The 25,652-nt window shown below is 50.8% G+C and overlaps 1 protein-coding gene and 1 long non-coding RNA gene across 3 annotated transcripts; one reads left to right on the forward strand and one right to left on the reverse strand.

Annotated features, from left to right (window-relative positions):
* Positions 1 to 465: 465 nt before the first annotated feature.
* On the forward strand, positions 466 to 24,016 carry LOC126931064 (uncharacterized). Of its 2 annotated transcripts, none has more exons than XM_050748802.1 (4): positions 466 to 498; positions 13,771 to 13,978; positions 15,816 to 15,887; positions 23,642 to 24,016. In XM_050748802.1, exons 1-4 carry the CDS (start codon positions 488 to 490, stop codon positions 23,702 to 23,704), a joined length of 354 nt encoding a protein of 117 aa, XP_050604759.1. In that variant the 5' UTR covers positions 466 to 487; the 3' UTR covers positions 23,705 to 24,016. The 2 variants fall into 2 exon arrangements, with proteins under 2 accessions (XP_050604759.1, XP_050604761.1); XM_050748804.1 differs by lacking the exon at positions 466 to 498 and adding an exon at positions 521 to 553.
* Positions 4,457 to 12,893, reverse strand: LOC126931072 (uncharacterized). The gene is made up of 4 exons (XR_007717771.1): positions 12,833 to 12,893; positions 12,322 to 12,397; positions 10,872 to 11,220; positions 4,457 to 6,154 (listed from the first exon to the last, which is right to left on the reverse strand). It is a non-coding gene; the product is annotated as an uncharacterized LOC126931072 (long non-coding RNA).
* Positions 24,017 to 25,652: the final 1,636 nt, after the last annotated feature.

Below are 25,652 nucleotides of genomic sequence, written 5' to 3' on the forward strand. Positions count from 1 at the left end.
TTGGTCTGTGAAAGGCCAGTCGGGGGCCAGCCCTGCCCACCGTGTCTCAGGGAGGAAGCATCAGTGCCTAGGATAACAGCAAGTGCTTGCTTATGTGGCCAATGCCATCTCCTCAGCACCAGCAGGCAGGCATGGGGCTGTTGCACTCCCATTTTGCAGAGGAATGGGGTTTGCGCCCAGATTTCCCGCCTCATCCTTCAGCAGCTAGAGTGCCGCTGCCACCCCGGCAGGCTCACAGATAGCTTAACAGGGAGCAGAATATGGTTTCGGTCTATTATCAGGCCAGATAAAGGCAGCAGCTGAAGCTCAGGGGAACTAGTTGGACTTCCAAATAAGCATCTCCAGATGCCCTGCCACTCCCTGGCCTTGCTGTCCCTCTGTTGGGTGGGATAAGAGCTGGGGTTGGGCTGGGCTGGGGACGGGCAGCCAATGGAGATGAGGTGAGGAGGAGCAGAGGGAGGGGGTGGGCTGGGTCAGTGGATAGCCAATGGAGATGAGGTGAGGAGCAGAGGGAGGGGGCGGGCTGGGTCAGTGGATAGCCAATGGAGATGAGGTGAGGAGCAGAGGGAGGGGGCAGGCTGGGTCAGTGGGCATAGATGGGCTCAGGATCAGCCTCCCGGCCTGGGCTGCTGGATGGAGCAGGGCAGCTGGTGGGAATCTAATGACCCCAGCTCCCCTCTGAGCAGCCACTGGCTACCTCTTGAGAGGGCAAACAGTGCTGGGCGAGATCGGGGGCTAATGACTGTTTTCCAGCAGGCGATTCCTCTATGCGGGGTTTATCTGCTGGGTCATCATTCTGTAGGCTGCACTTACCAGGGTAATAGCAGGCTGGTCTGGGGCCTCTGCCTGCCCATTGGCCTTGAGGCCCTGCAAACAGATGGCAGTAGATGAGGGAGGGGGGGGCAGGAATAAACAGGAGCAGCACCCCCTGTGTTTTCTGAAGGGCGGCTCCACAACTTGGCAGGGGAAAGCCTGGTGAGGACAGGAGAGAAGATTCAATCCAGGGCAGTTGCTCTCTTTCCCCTCCTCCTCCAACTCCAGCCTCCAGCTTCCTGTGCCTCTCCCACAGGGAGGCGGGCAGAGAAACATGCCTACAGCAGCCCATTTCGGGAGACTGAGTGCTGGGTCCCTGCAGCTGTGTGTCCTCAGCTCAGGGTGGCTCCCCCACCACAGGCTCATTGCCGCCCGGATCCAGGGAACCCTCGTGGACACCCGCACCTCCCAGTCCTTACCCCGACTGTCGGCCCCTGCCCAAGTCCACACGGACTCCCTCACTGGCCTCAGGGTCCCTCCTCACCCTCTCCTGGCGCACACTGCTTCAAAGCCATCCTCAGGAAGCCCAAGCTGGAGAGGGCAGTGCAGCTGATTGAGGTGGCCCGGGTGAGAGGCGCAGTGCTTTGAGGACTCACGTGGTTTCCAAATCCCATGGCCACCCGTGTGGAGGAGTTATTTTCAGTTTACATTTGAAGATGCTGAGACTCTGAGAGCTTAAATGACTTGTCCCAGTGTGGGCAGAATAACAGCCTCCCAAAGATGTCCACATCCTAATCCCCGGAACCCATGAACATGTTCCCTTACATGGCAGAAGGGACTTTGCAGATGGGATTAAGGATCCCGTGGTGGAGAGACTATCCTGATTATCTGTGTGGGCCCAGTGTCATCACGGGGGTCCTTTAAACTGGACGAGGGAGGCAGGAGACTGAGGCGGTGTGAGGGAGATGGAAGGGAGCCCAGGAACATGGGCAGCCATGGGAAGCTGGAAAGGGCAGGAAAATGGGTTCCCCTGTGGAGTCTCCAGGGGGAATGCAGCCCCACCGCACCTTGATTTCAGCCAGTGAGACTGTTTTGAACTTCTGGCCTCCAGAGCTGCAGTAGTAAGTAAGATTTATCTATCTATTTATTAATTTATTTAGAGACAGGGTCTCGCTCTGTCGCCCAGGCTGGAGTGCAGTGGTGAGATCTCGGCTCACTGTAGCCTCCGCCTTCTGGGTTCAAGTGATTCTCATGCCTCAGCCTCCTGAGTAGCTGGGACTACGGGCACGTGCCACCACACCTGGCTAAGTTTTGTATTTTTAGTAGAGTTTCACTATGTTGCCCAGGCTGGTCTTGAACTCCTGACCTCAAGTGATCCTCCCACCTCAGCCTCCCAAAGTGCTAGGATTAGAGGCATGAGCTACCATGCCCGGCCAGTAAGATTTATTTAAATAAAGAAATACAGTTGTGTTGCGTGGAGCCCCTAAATTCATGGAAATCTGTTACAGCAGCCGCAGGAAGCTAATGCTACCAGCTGGTAAGTGGTGGAGCTAGCCGTTGAACCCAGAGCGGAGGGCTGGGTTCCAGGCTACTCTCTTGGCCTGGCGTGGCTGTGTCCGCCACTTTCTCTGCCTCTCTTCCCGCTGCCTGCCTGTGTTTTCTGAAGGGCAGCTCCACAGCTTGGTGGGGGAAAGCCTGGTGAGGACGGGAGAGAATTCAACCCAGGGCCAGGGGCTGAGTTTCAGTTGCTCTTCTCCCCCTCCTCCTCCAACTCCAGCCTCCCGCTTCCTGTCCCTCTCCCACAGGGAAGCAGGCAGAGAACACGCCTACAGCAGCCCATTTCTTGGGGGTTCATGTTGGGAGCAGGTGTGTGCTGGCCGTCAGGGCTGGGAGTGTGGAGAGCCCTGCGGCGGCACAGCCGACATGGCCTCTGCCGAGGTCCATGCAGCCTGGCTGCCTCCCTCACTTCACTGGGTTTTTCCTTCCTGGCTGCTGCATCATTTGAAGCAGGGAGTGGGTGGGATGAGGGGGTGTCTTTGGGTCTCTCCTCGGGGGCCCCCGAGGCTCTGTGTGTCTATCTCAGGGTAGGGGGTGTCTGGGTGCCTGGCGTGGGGAGGATCCGAGGGCCCTGCCCCTGGGGTGTGTGTGGGTGGGGGTGTCCCAGACACTGTGGCCCTCTCTGGGCCATGTGTCTCTCAGCCCCTGCGTGTGAGTGTGGAAATGTGAGCATGCGAGTGTGCCTGTGTGCCTGTGTGAATTTGTTGTACTGTAAGTGTTTGAACATGTGTCTCTGTGCCCTGTGCTCACTCATTCCTCTGTGTGAACATGTGAGTGTGCAAATGTGGCTGTCTGCTCATGCTCCTGTATGTGACTGTGTGAACACGTGGGAGTGCATGCCTCCTCACACCCTGCATGTGAATGCATGTGGACATGTGAGCATGTGAGTGTGCAGACACACCCACTCATGCCCCCACGTGTGGATGTGTGTGTCTCTAGATGTCCTTGTGGGAGTGAGTGCTTCAGCATGTCTGTTTCCTCCTTGTGTGTGAACATGTGTGTGTGTGTGAGTGTGTGGCTGGGGAAGCGCCACCCCCAGCCAGCCAGCATTGCCTCACCCCTGTGACACAGCCGCTAATGACTGTTTGCCATTGTCTGAGCGGTGGTGGCATCACCCGCACTAATGACAGTCTCCCCTGCCTAATGACCTGGCTCCTGCCCCATCATTGAGGAGCCTCAGGAGCACTGGCCCTGTGACCGGAGAGATGTTGACCAACTCAACACATTTCTCATTGGGGTGTTGCGGGGGGTGGGGAAGTCATAAATCCCGCCCCTCCCCAACAGCCCTGGGGTGCCGGCGTGGGCTGGAATTTCAGCTGGCTGATGGCATCCTGGGCGGGAAGCCCGAGGTCTGGCCCTGCCCTCTGTCTCCGGCAAAGCTGGGTGGCTGCTGCCCCTCCCCACAGGTGACCCTGAACGCTGGCAGCCAGATCCACATCAGGTCCCAAAGACAGGGTTTTGCATTTCTATCATGAAACCCGCAGGACCTCTCACCTCTGCGAATGGAAATGTCCCTTCTGAGCAGGGCTCTCTGTGCCCAGGAGGCTCTGGTCTGCAGCTGACCTTGGGGAGTGAGGGCATCTGGAGCAGCCAGGGAACCACAGGGTCCAGAGCAGGCTACCTGCATGGAGGCCACCACGGAGGCTGATTCAGCTACACCATCAATATTTCTTTTATGATCAACATTAAACTAAAATAGCCTCTGGATTCAGGAGGAGAGTTGGGCAGGAGGGGCTGCCCCCTTTCTGTGAGCCCACAGCCACAGCTGTTCATTCATATTCTCTTCTAGCTTTCAATCTGCTCCCTCCCATTGATGTTCCCCACTTACAGGCAGGCCTCCTAGCTGAAGTTCACCTGGATCTGCAGGGAAGCCCAGGCCTCTGCCTGGGGCAGGAGGGACTTCTTAAAGGTGTTCTGGGTTGAGAGATGCAGGTCTGCAATTGGCCGTGAGACCTTGAGCGGGGGGCTGGGGAAGCTGTGGCGTCCTGCTCTGCCAAGTGCCGGTGCAGCGGTACCGGCTGCCTAGGGCTGCTCTGGGGACTAGATAAGCGCTGTGCATTATATAAACCATTCAGAACATTGCCGGCACACAGCAAGCACACAGTACATCTTTTTAAAGCCTCTGAGCCTGCATTGCCCCCTCTCCAAAATGGAAGAGATAACTGCTGGTGCTCATGGCTGTCGTGAGGATTAGTGAGAATCCAGGGGAAGCACCTGCTGCAGAGTAGGGCAGCTCCGGCATCTTTCTCATGGAGTCCTCGGCTTGGCCGCTTCTCTCCTCACCCATGAGGGGCTAAGCAGGGGGAAAAGGAAGGAGTGGTTGCACTGGCTGTTTTCATTGCTACCTCAGTGTCCCTGTCCCGGTGGGGCATTTCCTCACTTGCCAGCCAGGGACTGTGGCTTGCTTACGTTACTTATAGCGGGATTTCTCAAACTCATCTGCAACTCACTAGAGGGTCGTGAGGATAGAAAACCATCCCAGTGCAATACAGAGTATCGTTTTGTAAATGTATGTGTCTGTTGGTTGCTGTTAAATATATTTCTTACTGTGCATTGAGATTAAGAAGCTGGAGACACCTGCTCCACTGTCTCTGGGCAGGGCAGAAGCAGGGGCCTGGGGACTCCCTGGTTTTGCCTTGCTCCTCCTCTGCCCCATCATGAGATTCACACTAAGTGCCCATGTGCACTGTCCTGGCATGGCTAGGCCCCAAAATGGAAGAACCCAGATCCAGCTGGAGACACATCCCTTCCTGCCACCAACAACCCACACAAGTGCCCCCTCCTGCCATGTGCCTGGGAAGGCCCACACTTGACATCCAAGGTGCTATGCCATCCAGGAGTGGCCTGCAGGCTGGAGGGTGCTGCAGGACAGGCAAGGGTACAAGGGAAGGCCTCCCAGGCATGCCTCTCATCTGGACCTAGGCCTGGATGAGTTTCAGGGCTGAAGCAAGTGTCCCTGAATCCTGCTTCTTTCCTCATGATGCTGGACACTTAGTCAATCAGCCCAGGGGTAGGGTGAAGGCATCAAAAAAGCCTTCCCACAAAAGCAGACCAGTTGGGGGTGGGGGCCCTGCAACCCAGGCATGGTCTTTCTTTCCTTCCCCCAACACAACAGCCACATCCTCAGTGTGGGCCTAAGTGAAGGCCAGTGGTGGGCAGGGGCAAGGGGTGTAGGGGCATCCCAATAGCAATGGCTGCCATTTACTGAGGGAGGCCTCTGTGCCAGGCACAGCACAGATCAACTTCAATCTTTATGACTCTCCTCAAGTGTTCATATCTATAAAATGGTTCTCATTTTATAGATAGCAAAGCTGAGGTCCAGACCAGTTATGTCCACACAATTAGTAAGTGCTAGGGCGGAGAATCAATCCCAGGTTGGTCTCTCTCTGCATCTTTCTGTGGCTTCTGAGGGAGAGACTCGTGTGTGTTACTGGGGACACAGCACTGGCACACAGGCAGGTTCTAGAGGCCAGGAGAAGGGAACTTGGTCTTGGAAGGGTTTGCAGCACACCAGCTGGAGAGGTTTCCTTTGAGGAGAAGCTGACCTCTTACAGGTACTCGCAGAGATTCCTTTCCCAGTATAACCTTAGCTGGGGCCTCCCTGGCAGTCAAGGCAAGAACTTGCTCATGGGGAGAGCTGCCCCTTGTTGAGAATTTTATCAGTGAGATTGCTTGATTATCAAAAGGAAAAAAATTGCAGCAGGGGAGATGTGACTTAGATCCCAAAGTCTTCTTTGGCACTCTTTAAGGGCAGGGACTAATCCTCCAGCAAAATAGGCTTAATGAACACTGGAGACTCCCGCAACTAGTGATGATCATGGCATGTGTAGCTCTGTGAGAATATCTGCAAAGTAACACGTAAACAAGGGCAAATGAGCACAGGGTAACTTGGGATCGAAGTGCTGAGGTACGCGAAGTAAGTGGTGTAGTAAGTGGTAAAAGTTGGGTGGGGTTGACCAGGTAAGGCTTCCAAGAGCAGGGAATGTGTGATGGTCTGGGAGGGACAAGGCTTTCTTTGAGGCTGGGGCAGGCAGGGGGAGCAGCTGGCATCTGGCATCCCAGCGGCATCATTCCAGAACCAGCCAGTCCTTGGGAGCCCTACCCCAGAGATGGCTCAGTGACCTGGTACTCTGGGAATTTGCCCTGCCTCCTGGGTGGGGATTGTCCAGCCACATGCCTGTCCAGCTCAGTTGGTGCCACTGGAAAATGACATGGAAATGTGATATGGCCTTGAGCCAGGTCCTCCTCTCCAGGGTTTTGGCCCAGTTTTGGCCTGTGGCCCATCCAAGTGTCTTCTCTGTGAGATGCTGGGGAGAGAGAAGAGGGGAGTGTGACTTCTACCAAGGTGGGGCTGAGGGAGATTCTGGAAAGTGGAGTGGGGAATGCTACCAAGGCCAGCTGTCCCCCTCCTCAGGATCCAGAGGCCAGTCAGGAGGGTGTGTGCCCTGTGGTCAGCCTGCCTCCAGACTTGGCTGCATCCGGGGCGGGAGCCCCGACCTGAGGCTGTGGAGAGAAACCTCAGATTCATAGAGGTCTTGGGCTGGAGGGGATTTCAGTCTCCCGTTTCCTTACAGAGAGGGAGGTGGGGGCAAGGGGTTAGGAGGGGAGGACAGAGCATGTATATGTGTGTGTTTGTGTGTGTGTGTGTGTGTGTGTGTGTGTGTGTGTGTATGGTGGATGGACCCATGTTATGAGGTTTTTGATTTTTGAGGAATTCCCTGAGGGTGGGGAAGGCTGGTGTCTCCCAGGCCAAGGTCTGAGGTGGGAGCAGCAGGGGCACCTGGACTCTAGGGCTGGGGTGGTGACTGTGGAGGGAGAGACAGGCAGAGCCCAGGTGGCTCCCTGTAGGAAGGGTAGGCCAGGAAGCAGGGCCGGGAAGCTGGAAGGGGTGGGACCGGGAAGCTGGAAGGGGTGGAACTTACTTGGGGAGATCCTTGGTGGGGACAAGGAGGCACATGTGTCTGGCTGTGCTGGAGCTGAAAGTCTGAGAGCAGACAGTGAGATTGGGAGCAGAGAGAGCACCCTGAGGGCAGAGCTCTGGGCCATGTGGAGGCCTCTTCCTATAATCAGGAGGCAAAGGGAGCCCCTGGTGGTCCAGCAGGACCAGACATCTCCTTCCCCTGGGACTGCCAGCCAGGCCTGCCATGCTGTGTTCCAGAAGCTGCAGTCTGTCCAGCCAGGCTCAGGGGAGGGTCTTTGGACCCCCAGTGGTGGATTTTGGGGTGAGTGGAGGGGATAATTTGGGGAGAGACATATCCAGGAATTGGCTGGGGAAGGAGAGGTTGAGGGTTAAGACACAGGAGAACTTGGGATTGGGGTTAACTCAAGGTCTGTCTGATCTCTACGGACACCCTGAAACAGAGAGAGAGAGAGAGAGAGAGAGGCATCTCTTTGGGGATTACAGGCCCTTTACAGCTGGCATTTAGTTGCATGCCTGCGGCAGCCTCAGGAGTGACAGCATTTGGCTACCAGTCTCCTGCCCAGCAAACTTCCTGTGCTTTAAAGCAAGGGTGTCCTGTTCAGGGTCAGCAGAAAGAGATGCAGGGGAGGGAATGGCCCCTGGCGAGGAGGAGAGCCTCCCCTCCCCTCACCCATTGTCTTTTGGTGTGAGGGGGCAGCACAGGGAGGCTACTGGGGAGCATGGAAGGGCCTGGAAGGAGGGACAGAGACTGTGAGTCACTAGCTAAAGGTCACACGTGGAGGCCGGAGGAAACTCGTGTCTGAGCCCCATGGGGACAGCTCTGTTGTCGGCTCTCCACAGCCTTCCCGTCTTCTTGTCTTGGGCTTCTTGCCCAGGCCCTGCTGTCAGTACCTGCTCCCTGAGCCAGTGCCTGGCACACACAGCCATGAGATCATGGGGTGGGGTAAATTGGCAGGACCCCGATCTCCCCTGGAGCGGCGGCAGGTGCATGTTGGAGCTCTGGGCCTGGCGCCTCTGTAATCTCCCTCCTGGCCCCTTGCAGGGACGTGGCTCCTCCAATCAGCCAGTTCTGCCTTTTCCACCTCAGTCCCCGGACTCCAATTAAGGTGGAACATTGGCCCAATCCGTGGCATGAAGGCTTGAGATTAGACTTCAAAAAGGACTTCCTACTCAACCTGTGGGATGGTGGGATAAGGGGAGAGGGAGTTAAAATTAGGGACAAATAATAATAATAAGTGTATTATTCATCATCGAGGGCTTACTCTGTGCCCTGCTCTGTGCTAAGTGCTTTGCAGGCAGTTCTCGTGTAATCTTCACCGTAACCTTGTAGAACACAGAAACTCAGCCCGAGCTTTTGCAGCCAGTCAGCAGAGGAGCTGGTGCTTGCCCTGAGCTTCTAGCTGTGGGATAAATCTGGAGGGCACAGTGAGGCTGGCCACTGGAGGATCACGTGGGCTCCCGAGTGCCCATCATCCATCATTTGGCATTCCGTTGTGAATAAGACAGGGGTCTGGAGGTCAAACAGGTAGGAAAGGTAAGAGCTGAGTTCATGTTCCAGAAGGCGAAAGTCAGGACGCAGAAGTGGGTGGGCCTGTTTCTGTTTGGCATCTCTTGAGTCAGAAAAGAAGCAAGCACATCAGAACTGCAGCAAGAGGGAGCGAGGTGAGACAGTGAGACGTTCTCACTTCCAGGGCTGCATGTCATCGGCACGTGAGGGGTGTGTTTCCTGGAGAGGGAGAGCTGCTTACCGGGCTCAACTGGTAAGTGGGAGGATGGACAGCCCACAGTGGGGTCTCTGTTCAGGCTTGTGTGAGCACCTGTGTGTGCATGCCTGTGTGTGCCCAGATATGTGTGTTCACAGTCTCTAGTGAGGCGTCTTCTGCCTCCACGGGTTCTGAGCTCTCCAGCAGTGTCTGTTGCTGTGAGCACAGGCCCCTGAGACGGGACTGTTTCCTTTGCTGATGGTCTGGAAGGTACTTTATGTTTGGGTGCAGTGCTGTCTTGATTGGGGACCATTCTTTTTCCTCAGATGTCCTCCAGTTTGGCAGACCATGTATTCCAATCTGAAAACCTCCACCCTTACTTTCAGGAATTTTTCTTTGCCCCTTCTCTAAGGACCTCCATTCCCTTTGCCTTTCCTTGAGGACAAACGCCTTTCCTTGAGTATATGACTCTTTCGCCTCTGCTGCGTTCTAGCTTCCACAGGATTGGATCCACTGTAGCGAGTCCACACATGCTTAGCAGCATGGATGCAGGGGGAGAAGGGGCGTGTGAGTGACTGCGTGTGGATGGGGATAGCCCTTGGGTGCTCCCTGTCAGGTGTCATGTTAGCTGCTGGCCCTGTCTGCCCTTGGTGTCCAAGCCTGTACCACATGTCAGGGGTCTGGGGTCAGATTCTGTGTTTCAAGGTCCAATGGCAACACAAAAATTCCTGGGATGTCAGGGCCAGGTGAGACCCCAGAGGCCACCTAGGTGCATCTATCCTTCACTGATAGACAAGGCACCCCCCAGAGAGGGAAGGGCCTTCCTTGCCCAAGATCACACAGGAAGTTGAGGGGACACAGCTGGGTCTCCTGACTCCCAGTCACAGCTCTGTTCACCATGCCACATTCTCTCCCTAATTTTGACAACCCCCTCTCCCTTCCTCTCTCCCTCTCTTTGCTGTCATCCTTGTACTTTTCTCTTGCCCTCCCCTTTCAAGAACACACATTCAGAGCCTGCCCATTTCTCAAGGCCTAGCCTGGCCCTCCTTCACTCTGGAACCTGCCTGATTCCTCTCCCCTAACTTCTTCTGCACCATTAGCAACATGTCCTGCTAATTCTCATTCTGTAATTGTCTGTAACACAAATTAATGCTTGATTACTTGATGCTCTAATGACCTGAGCCCTAACCAGGCTCAATTGCTTTCTAGCTGCATGACCTTGGGCTAGTTACTTAACATTCTTTTTTTTGTTTTGTTTTTTGAGACGGAGTCTCGCTCTGTCGACCAGGCTGGAGTGCAGTGGCGCGATCTCGGCTCACTGCAAGCTCCGCCTCCTGGGTTTACGCCATTCTCCTGCCTCAGCCTCCTGAGTAGCTGGGACTACAGGCGCCCGCCACCGCGCCTGGCTAATTTTTTGTATTTTTAGTAGAGATGGGGTTTCACTGTGGTCTCGATCTCCTGACCTTGTGATCCGCCCGCCTCGGCCTCCCAAAGTGCTGGGATTACAGGCGTGAGCCACCGCGCCTGGCCTAGTTCTCTGTTTTGTCATCTGTAAAGTGGGGCTGGATTTGAGCCTGAGTAAACAGCAGAAGCCAAGACTCAGAGGGGTAAACTTCAAAAACGGCAGTGTTAAAATCTAAGGTGTGATGGTGGTGTGCTGGGAGCAATGGTGAGAAGGCAGGCAGGGGTCACCCGGGGGAGTCTCAGCTGTGGGGGGCTTATGTTATTGGTAATGGGGCTCCCATGAGGCTTTTTGTAAGGGAATTAACAAACCCCCACCTAGAGCTTGAAGTAGGGTAGAAAGGACACTGGCTTTGGAGTTGGCAGATCTGGATTGAAATTCCAACTCTACCACTGACTAGCTGTGTGATGCTGCACACATTGCTGGATCTCTCTGAGCCTCCTTTTTCAAACTATAAATTAAGGATTATACTCACCCTATGGAATTATGGTAAGGATTAAACAAGAAAAGGTCTATTAATTGCTTAGCTTGGAGTCTTGCACTTAGTAAGTACTTAATAAGGAGTAGTCGTGATTACTGGTGCTGTCGTCATCACCCAGCAGCACGTGTCTGCCTCCTGGCCTGCCTCTGTCCTGGGTCTCTCTGGGTCCTGGGTGTCAGGCTCATTCCTCATTTCCCAACCTGGAGGCTTCCCAAGGGCAGGGCTCACATGCATCATCTTCTTGCTCTGGCTGTTTCAGGAAGTGATGGGAGTGGGAAAGACTGTTGAACTGGTGATGTCACACTTTGGGGCTTCTGGGTGGTTCTGCAGAGGCCCCAGGGACCTGTAGGCAAGTGGAGAGGGGATGGGGAAGGTCTCAGGTCCTATTGGTCACCCATCAGTTGTGTAATGTCTGAAGTGATTAAGGAGCTTGGGGAGGTTGGCGTTGACAAGATGTTAAGCCAATTCTCCCAGGGATAGTCCCTGGGGCCTCAGGCACTGCGGTGGGCCTACCGCTGCTGGGGAACCCCATGGTGGGGGCAGGCCCATCCCCCAGAGAGAGAGCACAGAGGTGAAAGCTGAGGGGAACTTGCCTGACAGCTTCCCCCAGCCCCGACTGAGTGTCTCCTCGGTTCATGCGGATGGAGCGGGGAACCAGACTACACTATCAATGAAATAATTAGAGCCTAATATTAGACAGTATTTCTTAAACACCTACTAGGTGTTCAGGTGTGTGCTGGGTGCAAAGGATAATCATTTGGCAAGGTTGGCAGGGCCCCTGCCTGCAGAGAGGTTACAGTTTAGAGGGGATTCAGACAAGCACGCAGAGGATATGCACCAGGAAGGGAGGAAGCCTGGGGGCTACAGGAGCTCTGAGGGGTGCACTTGGTCTCTCTAGAATGGCCATGTGAAGTTTTGTGGGGGTGAGACATAGCTGGCCCTGCAGGGTGAGCCAGGGACATGCAAGCGGTTGTGTGTTTGGAGAGCAGACCAGGGTGTTAAGAGGTCGGGTGGAGGTGGCGGTGGGGGGTGACGGTGGCTGGAGATGAAGCTAGAAAAGTACGTGGGGCTCTTGAATGCTGACATGAGGAGTGAGCTTTCTGTCCCAGGGGAAGCTGGGAGCTGTTGAAGAGTTTTAAGCAGGGAGGGATGTGGTCAGATGCAGGGGCTGCAATGCTATGGGAATGGGGAGGATTGCGGGGGGTCTGCCTTTGGGTTTCATGGAGCAGGGGAGTGATGGTAGGGGCATGCTCCTGCGGAGGGAGAAGGGGATGGGGTGTGTGGGTCTGCAGCAGGCAGTCTGAGGTGGGCCTGCCCAGGTAAGACTCCATCAGGTCAGGATTTGGAGCCCAGGGCAGGGCTGAGGGAGAGGGAAGGGTGAGGTGGAGGGCTGGACTGGAAGACCAGGCAGGAGAACTGCGGCTTCAGCTCCGCCAGCACTTACTTTAGGCCTCCCAGGGTGGTCTGCTCCACTGGCCCTCAGAAAGACTTGCTGCCTCGCGGAGCCTCAGTGTTCTCATCTGAAGAATAGAGTTTGCAAGGCCTTTCTCCTACATACTTATCTGATTAGTGAACAGTCACAGTGTCTCCATCTGGGCCCTGAGTTATGGGACACAGGAACTGGGAGAGGTAAGCCCATGACCCACCAGGCCCCCTGAAGAGCCATGCCACAGCCTGAGGTGGGCTCTCGGTGTTGACCAGCTCTTGGAGTACTTCAGGAGGAGGTGGAGGGACTGGGGAGTTCTAGGAGAGTGTCCATGATAAAGAGCTGCAAACAAGATCCCAGGTCCAAGGCTGCCTCTCTTCCTCTGTGACATGGGGTGCTCTCAGACCCTTGCAGCTCAGTGGGTTTTTGAGCCACCCCTGCGTACTGGGACCAGAACCCTTAGGGCTGGGAGGACAGGGAACACAGGGTTGTAGCTTAGGCATAATGGGGTGAGGACCCCAGGACTCACCCAGCTCTGAAGGTCGCCAGATCTTTGCATTTTACTGTTCATCTTCTGCCTCTGCAGGCCCTGAATGGGAAGAAATAGGTTCCATGTGCAGCAGGCCAGGAGAGATTTAGGCAACAAGAACTTCCAGTTCTGTCTCAGGGTTCCCAGCTTTCTCCATGTCCTGAGGGAGCCGCTGAGCCTGTGGGAGATGAGGGGTGCCCATTCCAGTCTCAGCCTCCCCCACCTGCTCTCCTGGGATACGTTTGTCTGCCACTTGCATCCCGTTGGAAGCTGTCCCCATGTGGGTGTCAGGCAGGTGGCAGGTGCAGGAGCAGAGTGCACCACCGCATTGCCTCCCCCTCTGGGGATCACTGTGAGTTGGGGTAAGAGTAGGGTGTTTCAGCCAGCCCTAGGAGAGGGGAAAGCAGCCCCCGTCTGCCCTGGTGGATCTCTGCTCCTGGAAAAGGTGCTCTAGCAGGCTCATCTATGTGAGTCACTGCCTTCCATGTGGGGTAAGTTGAGCCCGGCCTTTTGGATGTCAAAATCCAGGGATGCTAAGATCCTGGGTCTGGAGAAGGGAAGGTGCACAGTGCAGCAGAGCCTTGGCCTGTCTTTCCTGACTGGGGATGGAGCTGGCAGGACAGGGAGGTGGCTGGCGGTGCAAGGCGTGCCCATCCCTCTACCTCCTTCCTCACACCCCTGAACTGCTCTGTTCGCGTCTGGCCCCTCTTCTCTCCTCACTTTTTCTTCTCTTCTTCTTTTCTCTCTCACTCTCCTCCTGTCCTCAACCTTTTGGTCTCCCTCCCCACAGTCCTTCCCTCTGTCTCCTTTATTTCTTCCTTAACCCCCTGCCCTACCATTTCCCATCTCCTCCTCCACCCTCCGGTTCTATTCCATCCACTTACCCCACCACAGACCCACCTCCGTGAGTTCAAGCTGCCCATTCTTCCTTCTTGCAGCCCCTGCCCAACTGAGGAGCAGAGTTCATCCCATACCCTGCAGGGAGTCCAGTGCCACCACGATGCCCCCTCTCCCCTCCCTGAGGCTGGCTGGGTCCAGCCTGAGCTGTGCTGCCTGTTGGCTCAGGCCAGTGGGACTGTGCCTCAGGCAGGCTCCTGCCCTTCCAAACCCGGGGCTTGGCTGCAGACCCAACAGTGGCTCCCAGAGGTGAGGCTGGGGATTGCAGCATCCTGCCAGCTGCAGTTCCCTCCCTGCTGTACTCTCACTCGTGATGTCCTGAATGTCCCACTTGTATGTCTACTGGTGGGCATGAGCATGTGAACGCTGTGTGGACACCTGGGCATAGTCTGTTGTTCATGCATGCACGTGTGTGTCTGGGGGTGTGCATGATTTGAGTGTGTACCTCCTGCCTTGAGTGCGCACCACCCCTGGGAACCGAGGTGTATGTGTGAGTGCTGAGTGCACATGGGTGTGCAGGTGTGTGATGGAATTCAGGCTCCTGCAGACTTTGCATATTTGTGAGTGTGTACATTTGGGAGCATGTGCGACAGTACAAAGTCATGTGTTTTCCTGCATACTTGGAGAAACTTAAGTGCCCTGCCAAGTGTGTCCTTGTCTGTGCCTGGGGACACCAGTGAGCATGGGAATAGCATGAAGCCACGTGGACATGTGTGAGGTGGGAGGGGGCTGTGGGCACTTGCACAAGGCTGCTTGTAGCATGCACCTGTGTGCCCCAGAGAGACTATCTGCCTGTGTGAGTTATGTGCACACATGTGTATTCACTGCACGTGTGAGGGATAGGAGACCACCCTCGCCCCCAGAAGGTCTGTGGTGCCATAAAGGCACGTGTGAGCAGTGAGCAGGGCCTGAGGGAAGCAGTCTGTGTCTACATGAGGAGATGCATCCTCCCAGGCCCAGGGTGTGGCTGTGCTGAAAGGGGACATATTTAGTAATTTATGAGCTTTGGAGGAAAAGCCTCAGCCCCCATTCTGGTCCCAGACACAGTGACTTCCTGCCCCCCGCTGCCACCTCACTCAGGCCTGACTTCAGCCAGGCACCTGAAACTACAGGAATGAGAGGTGATCTCATTGCCACTGCCACCTCACCTGCTCACCCACTGTAGGGCTGATGCCAGGGGATAGCAAGGATGCCTCCCGAAGCACCTGCTGGGTGAAGGAGTGAGCTGCCAGGACCATGCTGCAGTCCAGGCCAGAGACCCTCTGCAGCCACGGAGGCCACACTAGCCCCACCCCTTGGCTCAGAGAGGGTTGCAGGGAGTAGGGATACCTGTTTCTGCCTTGGTGGACTTGGGGTCCAAGTGCCCCCTTTCCCAGCCAAGCCTGGCTCCTTCAGGAGAGCTGGTGGGCCTCCCGAAGCCTGCCCTCTGGGACCGACTGGCCACAAAGCAGAAGGGAGAAAGCCCTTGATAAATGTGGGTTGGAGGAATGAATGAAGAAACGGTGAGGCTGGGTGAGGTAGCTCACATCTGTAATCTTAGAGCTTTAGGAAGCTGAGGCAGGAAGATTGCTTGAGTTCAGGAGTTGGAGACCAGCCTTGGAAACATAGTGAGACCCTGTTTCTACATTTTTTTTTGAGACAGAGTCTCACTCTGTCGTTGAGGCTGGAGTGCAGTGGCACGATCTCGGCCCACTGCAACCTCTGCCTCCTGGGTTCAAGCGATTCTCATGCCTCAGCCTCCCAAGTAGCTGGAATTATGGGATTGTGCCACAACACTCAGCTGATTTTTTGTATTTTTAAGTAGGAATGGGGTTTCACCATGTTGGCCAGGCTGATCTACAACTCCTGATCTCAAGTGATCCGCCTGCCTTAGCCTCCCAAAGTGTTGGGATTATAGGTGTAAGCCACCACGCCTTGCCCAATCTTTTTTTTTTTTTTTTTAATTTAAAAAAGAAACTGCGGTTCCCAGGGGTGGTGCTGGCTGGCCCCAGGGAGTGCACTGAGGGTGAGTGGATGGCTGTGCTCAGTGCTATGAGATTGGCCTTTGAATTCACTTCTGCCTGACCCTCACTTTTCTCCTTTCTAGCAAAGATCAGAAATCCCCTACAAGTTAATTATACCAAAGAAGTTCAGAGGTGCGCCTGGTGCCTGGCACATGGTAGGTGCTCAGGAAATGACAGGTGTCTCCTCCCTGAGAGCTGACAGCTGCCCTGAACCCCTTCCAGAGCAACCCCTGGACCAGCCATGAGTCAGCTATGGCTGGGCAGCAGAGATCCTCGAGTTCCTGTTCTGGAAGCATGAGTCAGGCCCAGGTGGGAGAGGAGGGAGGTCATACTGGGGTCAGATGCCGGACCCAGACAGGATCAGACAGGCGTCTGGCTGCCATCTTATCATGATGCTAGTAACTGGATCTCAGAAGATAAGGCCCTGGGGCTGAATGAAGCATTCCAGCTCTGTGGGCCGAAATGTTGTTGACGTGGGCTGTACGATGCGTAGATGCTTTTCAGATAGCACAGCCTGAAAAGGGCCAGCAAGCCCCCAAAGGCATTGCCTTCACAGCTGCTTTTGCTGCTACTTCTGGGGACAGAACCTCCATCAACTGGGGACCCCCATCACCTCCATGAGAGCTCCCGAATCTAGCTTGCCAGCCCAGAGCCCATCTCTGATTTCCTGAGAGCCTCTGTTCTTTATCTAGATCTTAGCAGTCACCAGTGAGGACCCAGATGCGCTTTCCACCAGGCTTTGGAGAACATCTGAGGAGTGGAAATTCCTATTTTAACCCTCTTTCCTACACCTTTGACTCTTGAGCAGGGGTCCATCATCCGCTGTTGCTGTAAACTGTGACCGTTCAGTACAATGGACAGTGCTCATGAGTGGGGTGGGGTGGGGACAAGCTTCTCTGCGCTGTGCAAAAGTCAATGTTTCAGCCATACTAGGCATATGCCCAGTGCCCGGCTCCTTATCTCTAGGAGCCATTGTCTCTCTTGTTTCTTATGGCAGATAACGATGGCTTATCCATCTCTCAGGAGCAAAGCACGCCACTTTAAACAGTCAAACACATTAACGACCTTATTTAGGAATTAGGTGCCTCAGAGAGAGCCTTTGCAGGCTGAAACATGGAGGGAAGTGGTGTGGTGATGGGACTTATCCCTTTGCTTCCCAGATATGCAGAAAAAGGCAGTGTGGGAACACACACACACACACCCCTGGACAGAGAAACAAAGCATTCATTGAGCACCTGCTGTGGACCGACCCTTATTAGGCACTGGGAGGGAGTGGACAGAAAAGCGAGTTTGCACAGTGCTTGCCTTTAGCAGCTCACAGTTGCATGGAGAAGATATGCATCAGCAAATGCTTACTGCTTTTCCATTTTTGAAATCTGTAGGACTATCCCAGGGAAAACATCAAACTTGTTAAAATATGCAAAAAGTGAAGCAGCAGCTTTGCTGTGGGGAAAAACAAACCTCAGAAACCCTTAGTGACAGGCCACTGAACACTGGTTCCTAAGGCAGTCCTCTCCTGGTTCCACTGGCAACTGCACCGGCAGGGCCCCTGCCACCCCTGCTGGAGAAACAGTGAAGGGGAAATGGCATAGAGGGCCAAGGACAACAGGTCTGGTGACTTAGATAAAACAAATACTATATATGTGTGTGTATGTGTGTGTGTGTATGTGTGTGTGTGTGTGTGTGTGTGTATATATATAATGTGACAATACCAGAGCAAAGGCACTCCTCTCTTCCTCTCCCCTCCTCCCTTCCCCAGTCTCCTCCTTCTCTGAGCCTTCAGGGCCTGATGGGAAGGTCTTGGTCCCAGTGGAGGGTAGGAAAAGTCCTGGTTTGCTTCACTTCCTATCCCAAGCCCCAGAGGCCACAGGCGACTGACCTCCTCCTGGAGTGCTTAGTGCTGAGGTTCCTCACTGGAGCCTTGGCCCACAGCCAGCATCCAGCCCTCCCTGGCCAGCCTCAGGCCTGAACCCCTGCACAGGGAGGTGTTTGTCTGCCCACGCCTGGTAGGCTGCCCCGAGACAGTCAGGATGAACAGGTTTGGCCACCTGAACTGGCTGCAACCTTTGCCTTTAGTGAGATAAAGAAAGACTCAGAGCTTTCAGCCGCAGCCAGAATGAAGTTTTGGGACTTTTTCTTCCCCTTTGAAATAATTTTTAACTTATGAAAAAGTTGCAAGAATAGTACAAAGAACTTTTTTTTTTTTCTGTATCATTTGAGAGTAAGTTGCTGGCCTGATAACCCCTCACTCCTGAATAGTTTAATGTGTATTTCCTCAAGCAAGGACATTCTCACTCTCACATAACCACAACACAGCCATTAACACCAGGGATTTCATCTCAATACGTTACTGCCATCAAGTCCTTAGACCCCATTTGTTTTTCCCAGTTGTCCCGGTGATGTCCTTTAGAGCAAAATGTTCCAGTTCAGAGTCAGGCATGGTTGCGTGCGACTGTCATGTCTGGTTAGCGTTCTCGAATCTGAAATAGTTCCTGCGTCTTGATTTCCATGACCTTGGCACTTGAGTTTTGTAGAACGTCCCTCCATTGGGGTTTGCGTGATGTTTCTTCATGAATAGATTCTGATTCTGCATTTCTGGCAGGAAAATCACAGAAGCCATGCTGTGTTCTTCCTACAGCATCCGGTCAGGCCCTGCACCATCTTAATTTGTTCCATTACCGGTGATGTTAACTTTGATCGCTTAAGATGGTGTCTGCCAGGCTTCTCCAAGGTAACTTACGTTTTTCCTCTTTGTAATTAAAAAGCACTTTATGGAGAGATCCTTTGAGACTATGTAAGTATCTTGATCTTCATCAAACTTCCTCCCACTAGTGTTAGCATCATTGATGTTTCTTGGTCTAATTATTACTGTGATAGTTGCCAAGTCCACTATTACTTCTGCATTTATCAGTTGGCATCTTCTATACAGAAAAAGAAAAAGCTCTTTCTCTTCTCTACATTTATTTATTCATATTTTTATTTATATTAGTATAGACTCAGGGATTCCTCTTTTACTCATGATTTATTTTGGTTTTATTTTATTAATTTTAATTTATTTTTGTTAATTTATTTTTGAGATAGGGTCTTGCTCTGTCACCCAGGCTGGGGTACAGCGGTGTGATCATAACTCACTGTAACCTCGAACTCTTGGGTCCAAGCAATCCTCCTGTCTCAGCCTCCCAAGTACCTGGGACTTCAGGTGTGCACCACCATGCCGGGCTCATTTTTTTTTTTTTAAAGACAGGGTCTTGTTATGTTGCCCAGGCTGGTCTTGAACTCTTGGCCTCAAGTGATCTTCCTGCCTTGGTATCCCAAAGTGCTGGGATGACAGCACCTGGCCTCATTATTTATTTTGGTGCTAAAAATCTCCCTGCTTGGCCAAGGGGTCACCCCTTCAGCAGGCTTCTGTGTCCTTTTGCGATACCCCCTCCATTCTTTAGGCACTTCCTTGCTTTCTAAAACAAGGTGTTCCTGGCTCATCTTGTGCTTTCCCTGTCCCACCCATGGTATTGGCCATTTTTCCAAGGAGCAGTCGTTTCTCTTGGTGGAGAATGGGATATAGAAACCGAGATCCGGGCACTAGCTCTCCTCATTGCTTTCGAGAGTTCGTCAGTTTGTCAGTGATTCTTGGACTGGAGTCAGGGGAAGGATGTTTCCTTTAAGCTTTAATATTTGAAACCAGCAACTCTAAGGCTTGTTTGGGTGGTGGGCAACATGGAAATAATGAGACCTTTAATGAAAAAATATAATCTATTGATTGAATAAACAATATTCTATAGGAAATAAGATCATCAGTGGAGTTAGCAAATATATGTACATATCTGTATATGTGGTTATGTAAATATACATCTACACAATTTAAATCTGTATATATTTTTATCTATCTATCTATCTATCTATCTATCTATCTATCTATCTATCTATCCATCCATCTATCTGTCCATCTGCCTGTCTGTCTTGAAGGCCTTGAGCCACACTGAAATCTCCAATACCAAACCCATGATCACATGGTTCATGCAGTTCCTCCCTTACCATATTTATAAATCCTTTCTCCTTTAGTGAGAAGCGTGTCTTCCATCATACCTGTGTGTAAAATCAGTCTCTCCCTGTAGGCACCACTGCCGGCACAAGTGCCTTCGTCTGTACTGGGACAAAAAACCTCCCCGCTGCTGCCCTGGCACAATGCCTGCCTTCCCAGCCCCATCTAACAGCTCTGGGACTAAATTATTCAGGCAGGCCGGCAGCTCTTTGACTTTTCCTGATCTTTGGAATGTTTTGCTCATAACTTTTTTTAAAAAATGATACATTTTGCCATTTTTTTTTTTTTGAGACAAGGTTTCACTTCTATCACCCAGGCTGGAGTGCAGTGGCATGATCTCGGCTCACTGTAACCTCTGCCTCCCAAGCTCAAACGATTGTCCTGTCTTAGCCTCCTAGTAGCTGGGACCACAAGCTCGTGCCACCATGCCCAGTTAATTTTTTTTTTTTTTTTCTGTGGAGACTGGGTTTTTCTATGTTCCTCCAAGCCGGTCTCAAATTCCTGAGCTCAAGTGATCCGCCCGCCTCAGCCTCCCAAAGAGCTGGGATTACAGGCATAAGCCACTGTGCCCGGCCTGTTTTGCCGTTATTAAAGTATCAAGTTTCATGGAATAATATCTGCAAAGGAAAACCATTTCTCTATGCACAACACTTCTGACAGCAAATGTGTGGGTTTTCTACACAATTCTCCAGTTCTCTGCAGACACCAACTAGGTGTCCTACAATTTAATTTAGTTTGAACACTAACTACCCAAGGTAGGGGAGAGCCTGCAGGTTAAAGTGTCAGTCCCACAAAATTGCCCCCATTTCAGATGTCAATTGCAAGTACTGGGTGCCCACACCTCTGTCTAGTTTGGCTATAAATCCAGGATTCCCACAACCTCCTCCTTAGGTTCAATAATTTACTCTTAATGGCTCACAGAACTCAGAAACACTTTCTTTAGATTTACTGGTTTATCACAGAGGAGATTATAGAAGATAGACATGAATAGCCAGATGAAGAGGAAATAGGACAAGGTCTGGAAGTGTCCTGAGTGCAGGAGCTTCTGTCCCCATGGAGCTGTGATGCACCACTGTCCTGGCAAGTGGATGCATTCTCCAACCTGGAAGCTCTCCTACCTCGTAGTTTAGGGATTTTTATGGATGCTTCATCACATAAGCATTAGCGATTATTACTCAATCCTTAGCCCCACTCTCCTCCCCAGAGCATGGGGGAGGGGGCTGAAAGTTCCAAGCTTCTAATCAGACATTGACCTTTCTTATGACCAGCCCCTATCCTGATGCTATCTAGGAGCCCACTGGCAGTCAGTTCATTAGAACAAAAACCGCACTCCTATTGTCCAGGAAATTAGGAGCTCTGTGTCAGGAAGAGGGATTGAAGACTAAATATTAGAACAAAAGGTGCTGCTAGCACCCCTGTCACTCAGGATATTACAAGGGTTTAGGAGCTCTGTGTCAGGTGCTGGGGGCAGAGACCCAATATATATATACTGAATTATGACATAATTTGGAAAACAGAGAAAGGGAGTCAATCATAATTCCAGCCCTCAGTACAACCATTGTTTAGTATTTAAATGCATTTCCTTTTAGTTTTTTCCTCCAATGCACCTGTTTTCCTTTTAAGCATAATTGTAAGTGTAATATTGCTACCTCTTTCCATTCTGCATGTTTACTTAAGACAATAAAAACATTTATTACTTACGAAATACCTGGCATGTACCAAGATCTGTATAAATTGTTTTCTCTTTCTCATTAAATCCTTAACATAATCCTGGGAAGTAGGCATTTTCCTGACACTACAGATAAAGAAACCAAGGCTCCGGGAGTCTCAGTTGCACTTTGGATAAGCAATAGAGCTAGGATTGGAACCTGGATATCTTTGACTCTGAAATCTCTGCTCTACCCATTGTGGTATCCAGCCTCCCCAAAGCATAAGTACCTTTTTGATAGTACAACACTATTCCCATAACTCTGATTTTACATGCAGACATATTATGCTAATGAGAGATGGTTTCACAACTTAACCACGCCTCTGTTGTAGAACACATGAGCTACTTTCTGTCACTCTATAAATAATACCATGATTAACATCTTCATGGATACGGCTTTTAACCAAACTGTGTTTCTAAAGGGTTGCCCTAATTTGAATGCCAGACTTAAACCGTAATAGCATATTATTATTTTAAAAAATAGTTGATGCTTTTTTAGGCAACAGTATCTTGGTTTAATCGGCACATGGTTGAATACAGGCTTGGCTTTATTCAAGAAACATTTAAAGGGTACCTGCTGTATGCCAGGAATGACGGTACGAGTGGAAGATACAGAGGTGTTTGTATTATACGACTCACTCAGAAAGCCAAAACCAGGGCGTTTCAATTACTTTAACCCATGACTCACTCAGCTGATGGTTTCAGGGGCTGTGCTGGAGAAGCCTTGGTGATACGGGTGCAAATGCCAAAAAAATGGGTAGGTCTCATCAGCTCAGGGAAAATGTGATGCAGAGTAGGTGGCATTGCCAGCTGATGAGTGTGACAGTTACTGAGTTACTGTCTCTTTGCCCCAAACCCAACTCAGACTCTCAGCTTTGGGGTGCTGGAGCCGACTCTGTGGCTCACCTATGCCTTGTCAACTGGCTCCTGCCTGGGATGTGCAGATAGGGGGCGCCAGAGGGAGACTCAAGGCGTTGCTTTCTGTGGGCGTCCCGTCTGTTTGCTGTTCTTGTGAGCAGTGTCTTCACCCTGCCATCCAGTTGGCAGTTTTCCCTTCACTTGGAGAATCAGCCTCATTGTGCCCTCCCACTCAGAGATGCCAGCACCAGCCAGCCTGGTACGGGTACTGTACTACCCCTTTCTCAGAGCTCTGGGTCCCAGGCCCACAGGGCCCTGCTTTTAGCACCTGCCAAGCAGGGTTTCCTCCTTAAAAGTCTGAGTTTCAGGGGCTCCTCCTCTAAGTTTCCAAGTTTTCGTAACCTCTAACTTCTTCCCTCTGTCACCTCAGCCCTAGCTATGGTAGCTACTTCTGCTAGTTCTGTGATATTTTATAGCTAGTTACTCTTTCACTTACCCAGTCAACAACTCTAAACCTAGTTAATAATTCTATTTATGTATTTATTTTTTGAGACAGGGTCTCACTCTGTCACCAAGGCTGGAGTGCAGTGGCATGATCTTGGTTCACTGCCACCTCCGGGCTCAAGCCACCCCTCTGACTCTGTCTCCCGAGTAGCTGGAATTATAGATGTACACCACCACACCTGACTAGTTTTTTAAATTTTTGTAAAGACGGAGTTTTGCAGTGTTGCCTGGGCTGGTCTCAAACTCCTGGGCTCAAGTGATCCACCTGCTTCTGCCTCCCAAAGTGCTGGGATTAGAGATGTGAGCCACCATGCCAGCCTTAGTTAATAATTCTTTACTCTGTTCAAATAACTAGCGTGGGTATTGTCTCCTTATTGAACCTGACTGATAAAGGACAGGCCTTGAGCCCCCGAGTTGCTGAGGCCCTTGTGGTAACCACATGAGTTATTTTGTTTTATTTAACAGTGTACACAGAGACATGAGGAAATTGTAAAGTTGATTTAAAATCAACTTTAAATCAATAAGGTTGATTTTTAAAAAACTTTGAGGTTTGGTTGAAGTCTGTTTAATAAGCCATTCAGACTTGGGATCCCCTACCCCACTCAGAATAGCCAAATTCTGTCCCTCCTCACCTCAGCAGAGGTTTATTCTCTGGAGATGGCTAGATAGAGGATCTTTGTAACAAGGTACAGTGCATCCTATTTAGGGCATAGACACCTACTAAAAAGATAAGAGAGTAAGTGAGGATTTACAACTGAATGGTGAGACCCCTCTGTCCTCTTTTCTCATTTTGTTTCCAGAATGCTGGAAGCCAAGCTTGCACATTCCAGGCAGCGATTTGGAAGATTCTTTTCTGTGGGTGACCAACTGGAAAGGAAAAACCCCGAAACATTGGCACTGTGACTTCTCCATGTGAACAGTTTAACTAGTTCGTCGAGGTGGACATGCCTCATTCATGCTTATGGAGTGACCAACTAGCCTTTAGTGACACCCCCTGAAATGTGAATCATCTGTGGGTCACTAGTCATTGGAGAAGAGCCTCTCACACAAAAATTGGAACTCAGATCACAAACAACAACAACAACAATCCAAAAAATAAAAAAATAAAAAATTAGGAGCAGAGACTAAATGGAAAGATGGAAATAGTAAAAGAAAAATATTATTTTAAAAATTAATATGTATTAAAATTTTATTTAAATAAAGTAAAAATAAATAAAAATAATTGATATTAATTAATACCAATATTCTCCCTTTTATTAATATCTTCAGAGAGAAAAAGAAGATATTTCATCCTGGAAACAAGAGCAGAATGCAATAAAAAAGGTGTAGTCAGAAAACAAGATGAGCCCTAGGAAGTTAAAACAATGATAGCAGAAATGAAAAATTTAGTAAAAAGCTTTGAAGAGAATATGAAAGAAATCTAGAGAGTAGAGAAAAAGGACAAAGCACTAGGAAACAGGAGAGCAAAGATTAGAAAATCAGAGACCCAGTTCAGGCATTAGTTCCAGCACTGAATAAGGAGAGTTCCAGAAAGAGAAAACAGAAAGAATGTAAAGGAAGAAAACTCAAAGAAATAGCCTGAGCAAATTTCCAGAACCGAAAGATAGGAGCTTGTTAATGCAGTAGTCCACTAAATCTCCAAAAGATCAAGTCATTTCACTGGGACAGGGAAGATTCAACAAACATATGGTTTCCGGGGAGAAGATTTCACATAAGAAATCTAGAATCAGATGGTTTCAGACTTTTCAGCAGCGATACTGGTGGCTAGAAGGCAATGGACACCCTTAAACTACTGAGGGCAAACATTTTACAACTCAGAATTCCACAGCTGCCAAAACTATGAATTAGTCTTGAGAATAAAAAAGTTCAGACGTGTACTTTCTCAACACATTTTCCTCACAAACCTCAGAAAGCTACCAAAACTAGAAAGTAAACTAAGGAAGAGATAGAATGTAGGAGATAGAAAGTCCCCAGCAAGAGACAAATCCTAGCCTCATGATGGTGATGGGAGGCACCAAGGTGAGAGCAGTGCATCAGGTCTAGAGAGCACCCAGTCCAGGTGGGAACGGGGAGAGACTTTGGGAAAAACAACTCCAGATGATGAAATTGATAGAATCGTTGACATGTTCTATCAATTTATCAATGAGGGAGATTCTGGAATGATTCATTAACTTTGGGAAAAGTGAAAGTAGGGAAGCATATTGATTGAATGGTCCCAAAACTAAATGAAGTATACTATACCCAATAATTGATATTGCTCTGAATATCAATTAATGAAATAATTCTATCAGGATGAGGGGAGATGGGAAATATGGTGGCCCTGGGATGGTTGTTAAAGAGAGGTAAATTCTTACTTTTCAGAGTGAGAAGTCAATAGTTAATGCTCAAACCTGAAAAGTTGAGAAGTAGCAGTATAAATATGTTATTTAGAGATGTGGATATAAAATTTAAAATAGAAGGCCAAAACTTGAATGTGGTTGCCATTGGGGAGCAGACATTGTATATAAGTAAGAGCTGTTATTTTTCATAATAAGTCTAATGGTTTGCTTCTTTAAATCACACAAGTATAAATTTTTTTTTGTTTTGTTTTTGAAACAAGGTCTCACTCTGTTATCCAGGCTGAAGTGCAAAGGTACAATCATGGCTCACTGGAGCCTTTGTCTCCTGGGTTCAAGCGATCCTCCCACCTCAGTCTTCTGAGTATCTAGGACTACAGGTGCATGCCACTTTGCTTTAAAAAAAATTTTTTTTTTTTTTGGTAGAGACAGGGTCTCTCTATGTTGCTCAGGCTGGTCTTGAACGCGTGGACTC

This window comes from Macaca thibetana, chromosome 11 (genome assembly GCF_024542745.1).
Source record: "Macaca thibetana thibetana isolate TM-01 chromosome 11, ASM2454274v1, whole genome shotgun sequence".
Taxonomy (NCBI): Eukaryota; Metazoa; Chordata; class Mammalia; order Primates; family Cercopithecidae; genus Macaca; species Macaca thibetana.

Excerpts from the sequence above, each read along its gene's own strand:
- LOC126931064 (XM_050748802.1), top strand. Across the intron at positions 13,979-15,815 it reads CCCAACAGTGGCTCCCAGAG|CAAAGATCAGAAATCCCCTA; the intron begins GTGAGGCTGGGG and ends TCTCCTTTCTAG. Across the intron at positions 15,888-23,641 it reads CGCCTGGTGCCTGGCACATG|AATGCTGGAAGCCAAGCTTG; the intron begins GTAGGTGCTCAG and ends TTTTGTTTCCAG.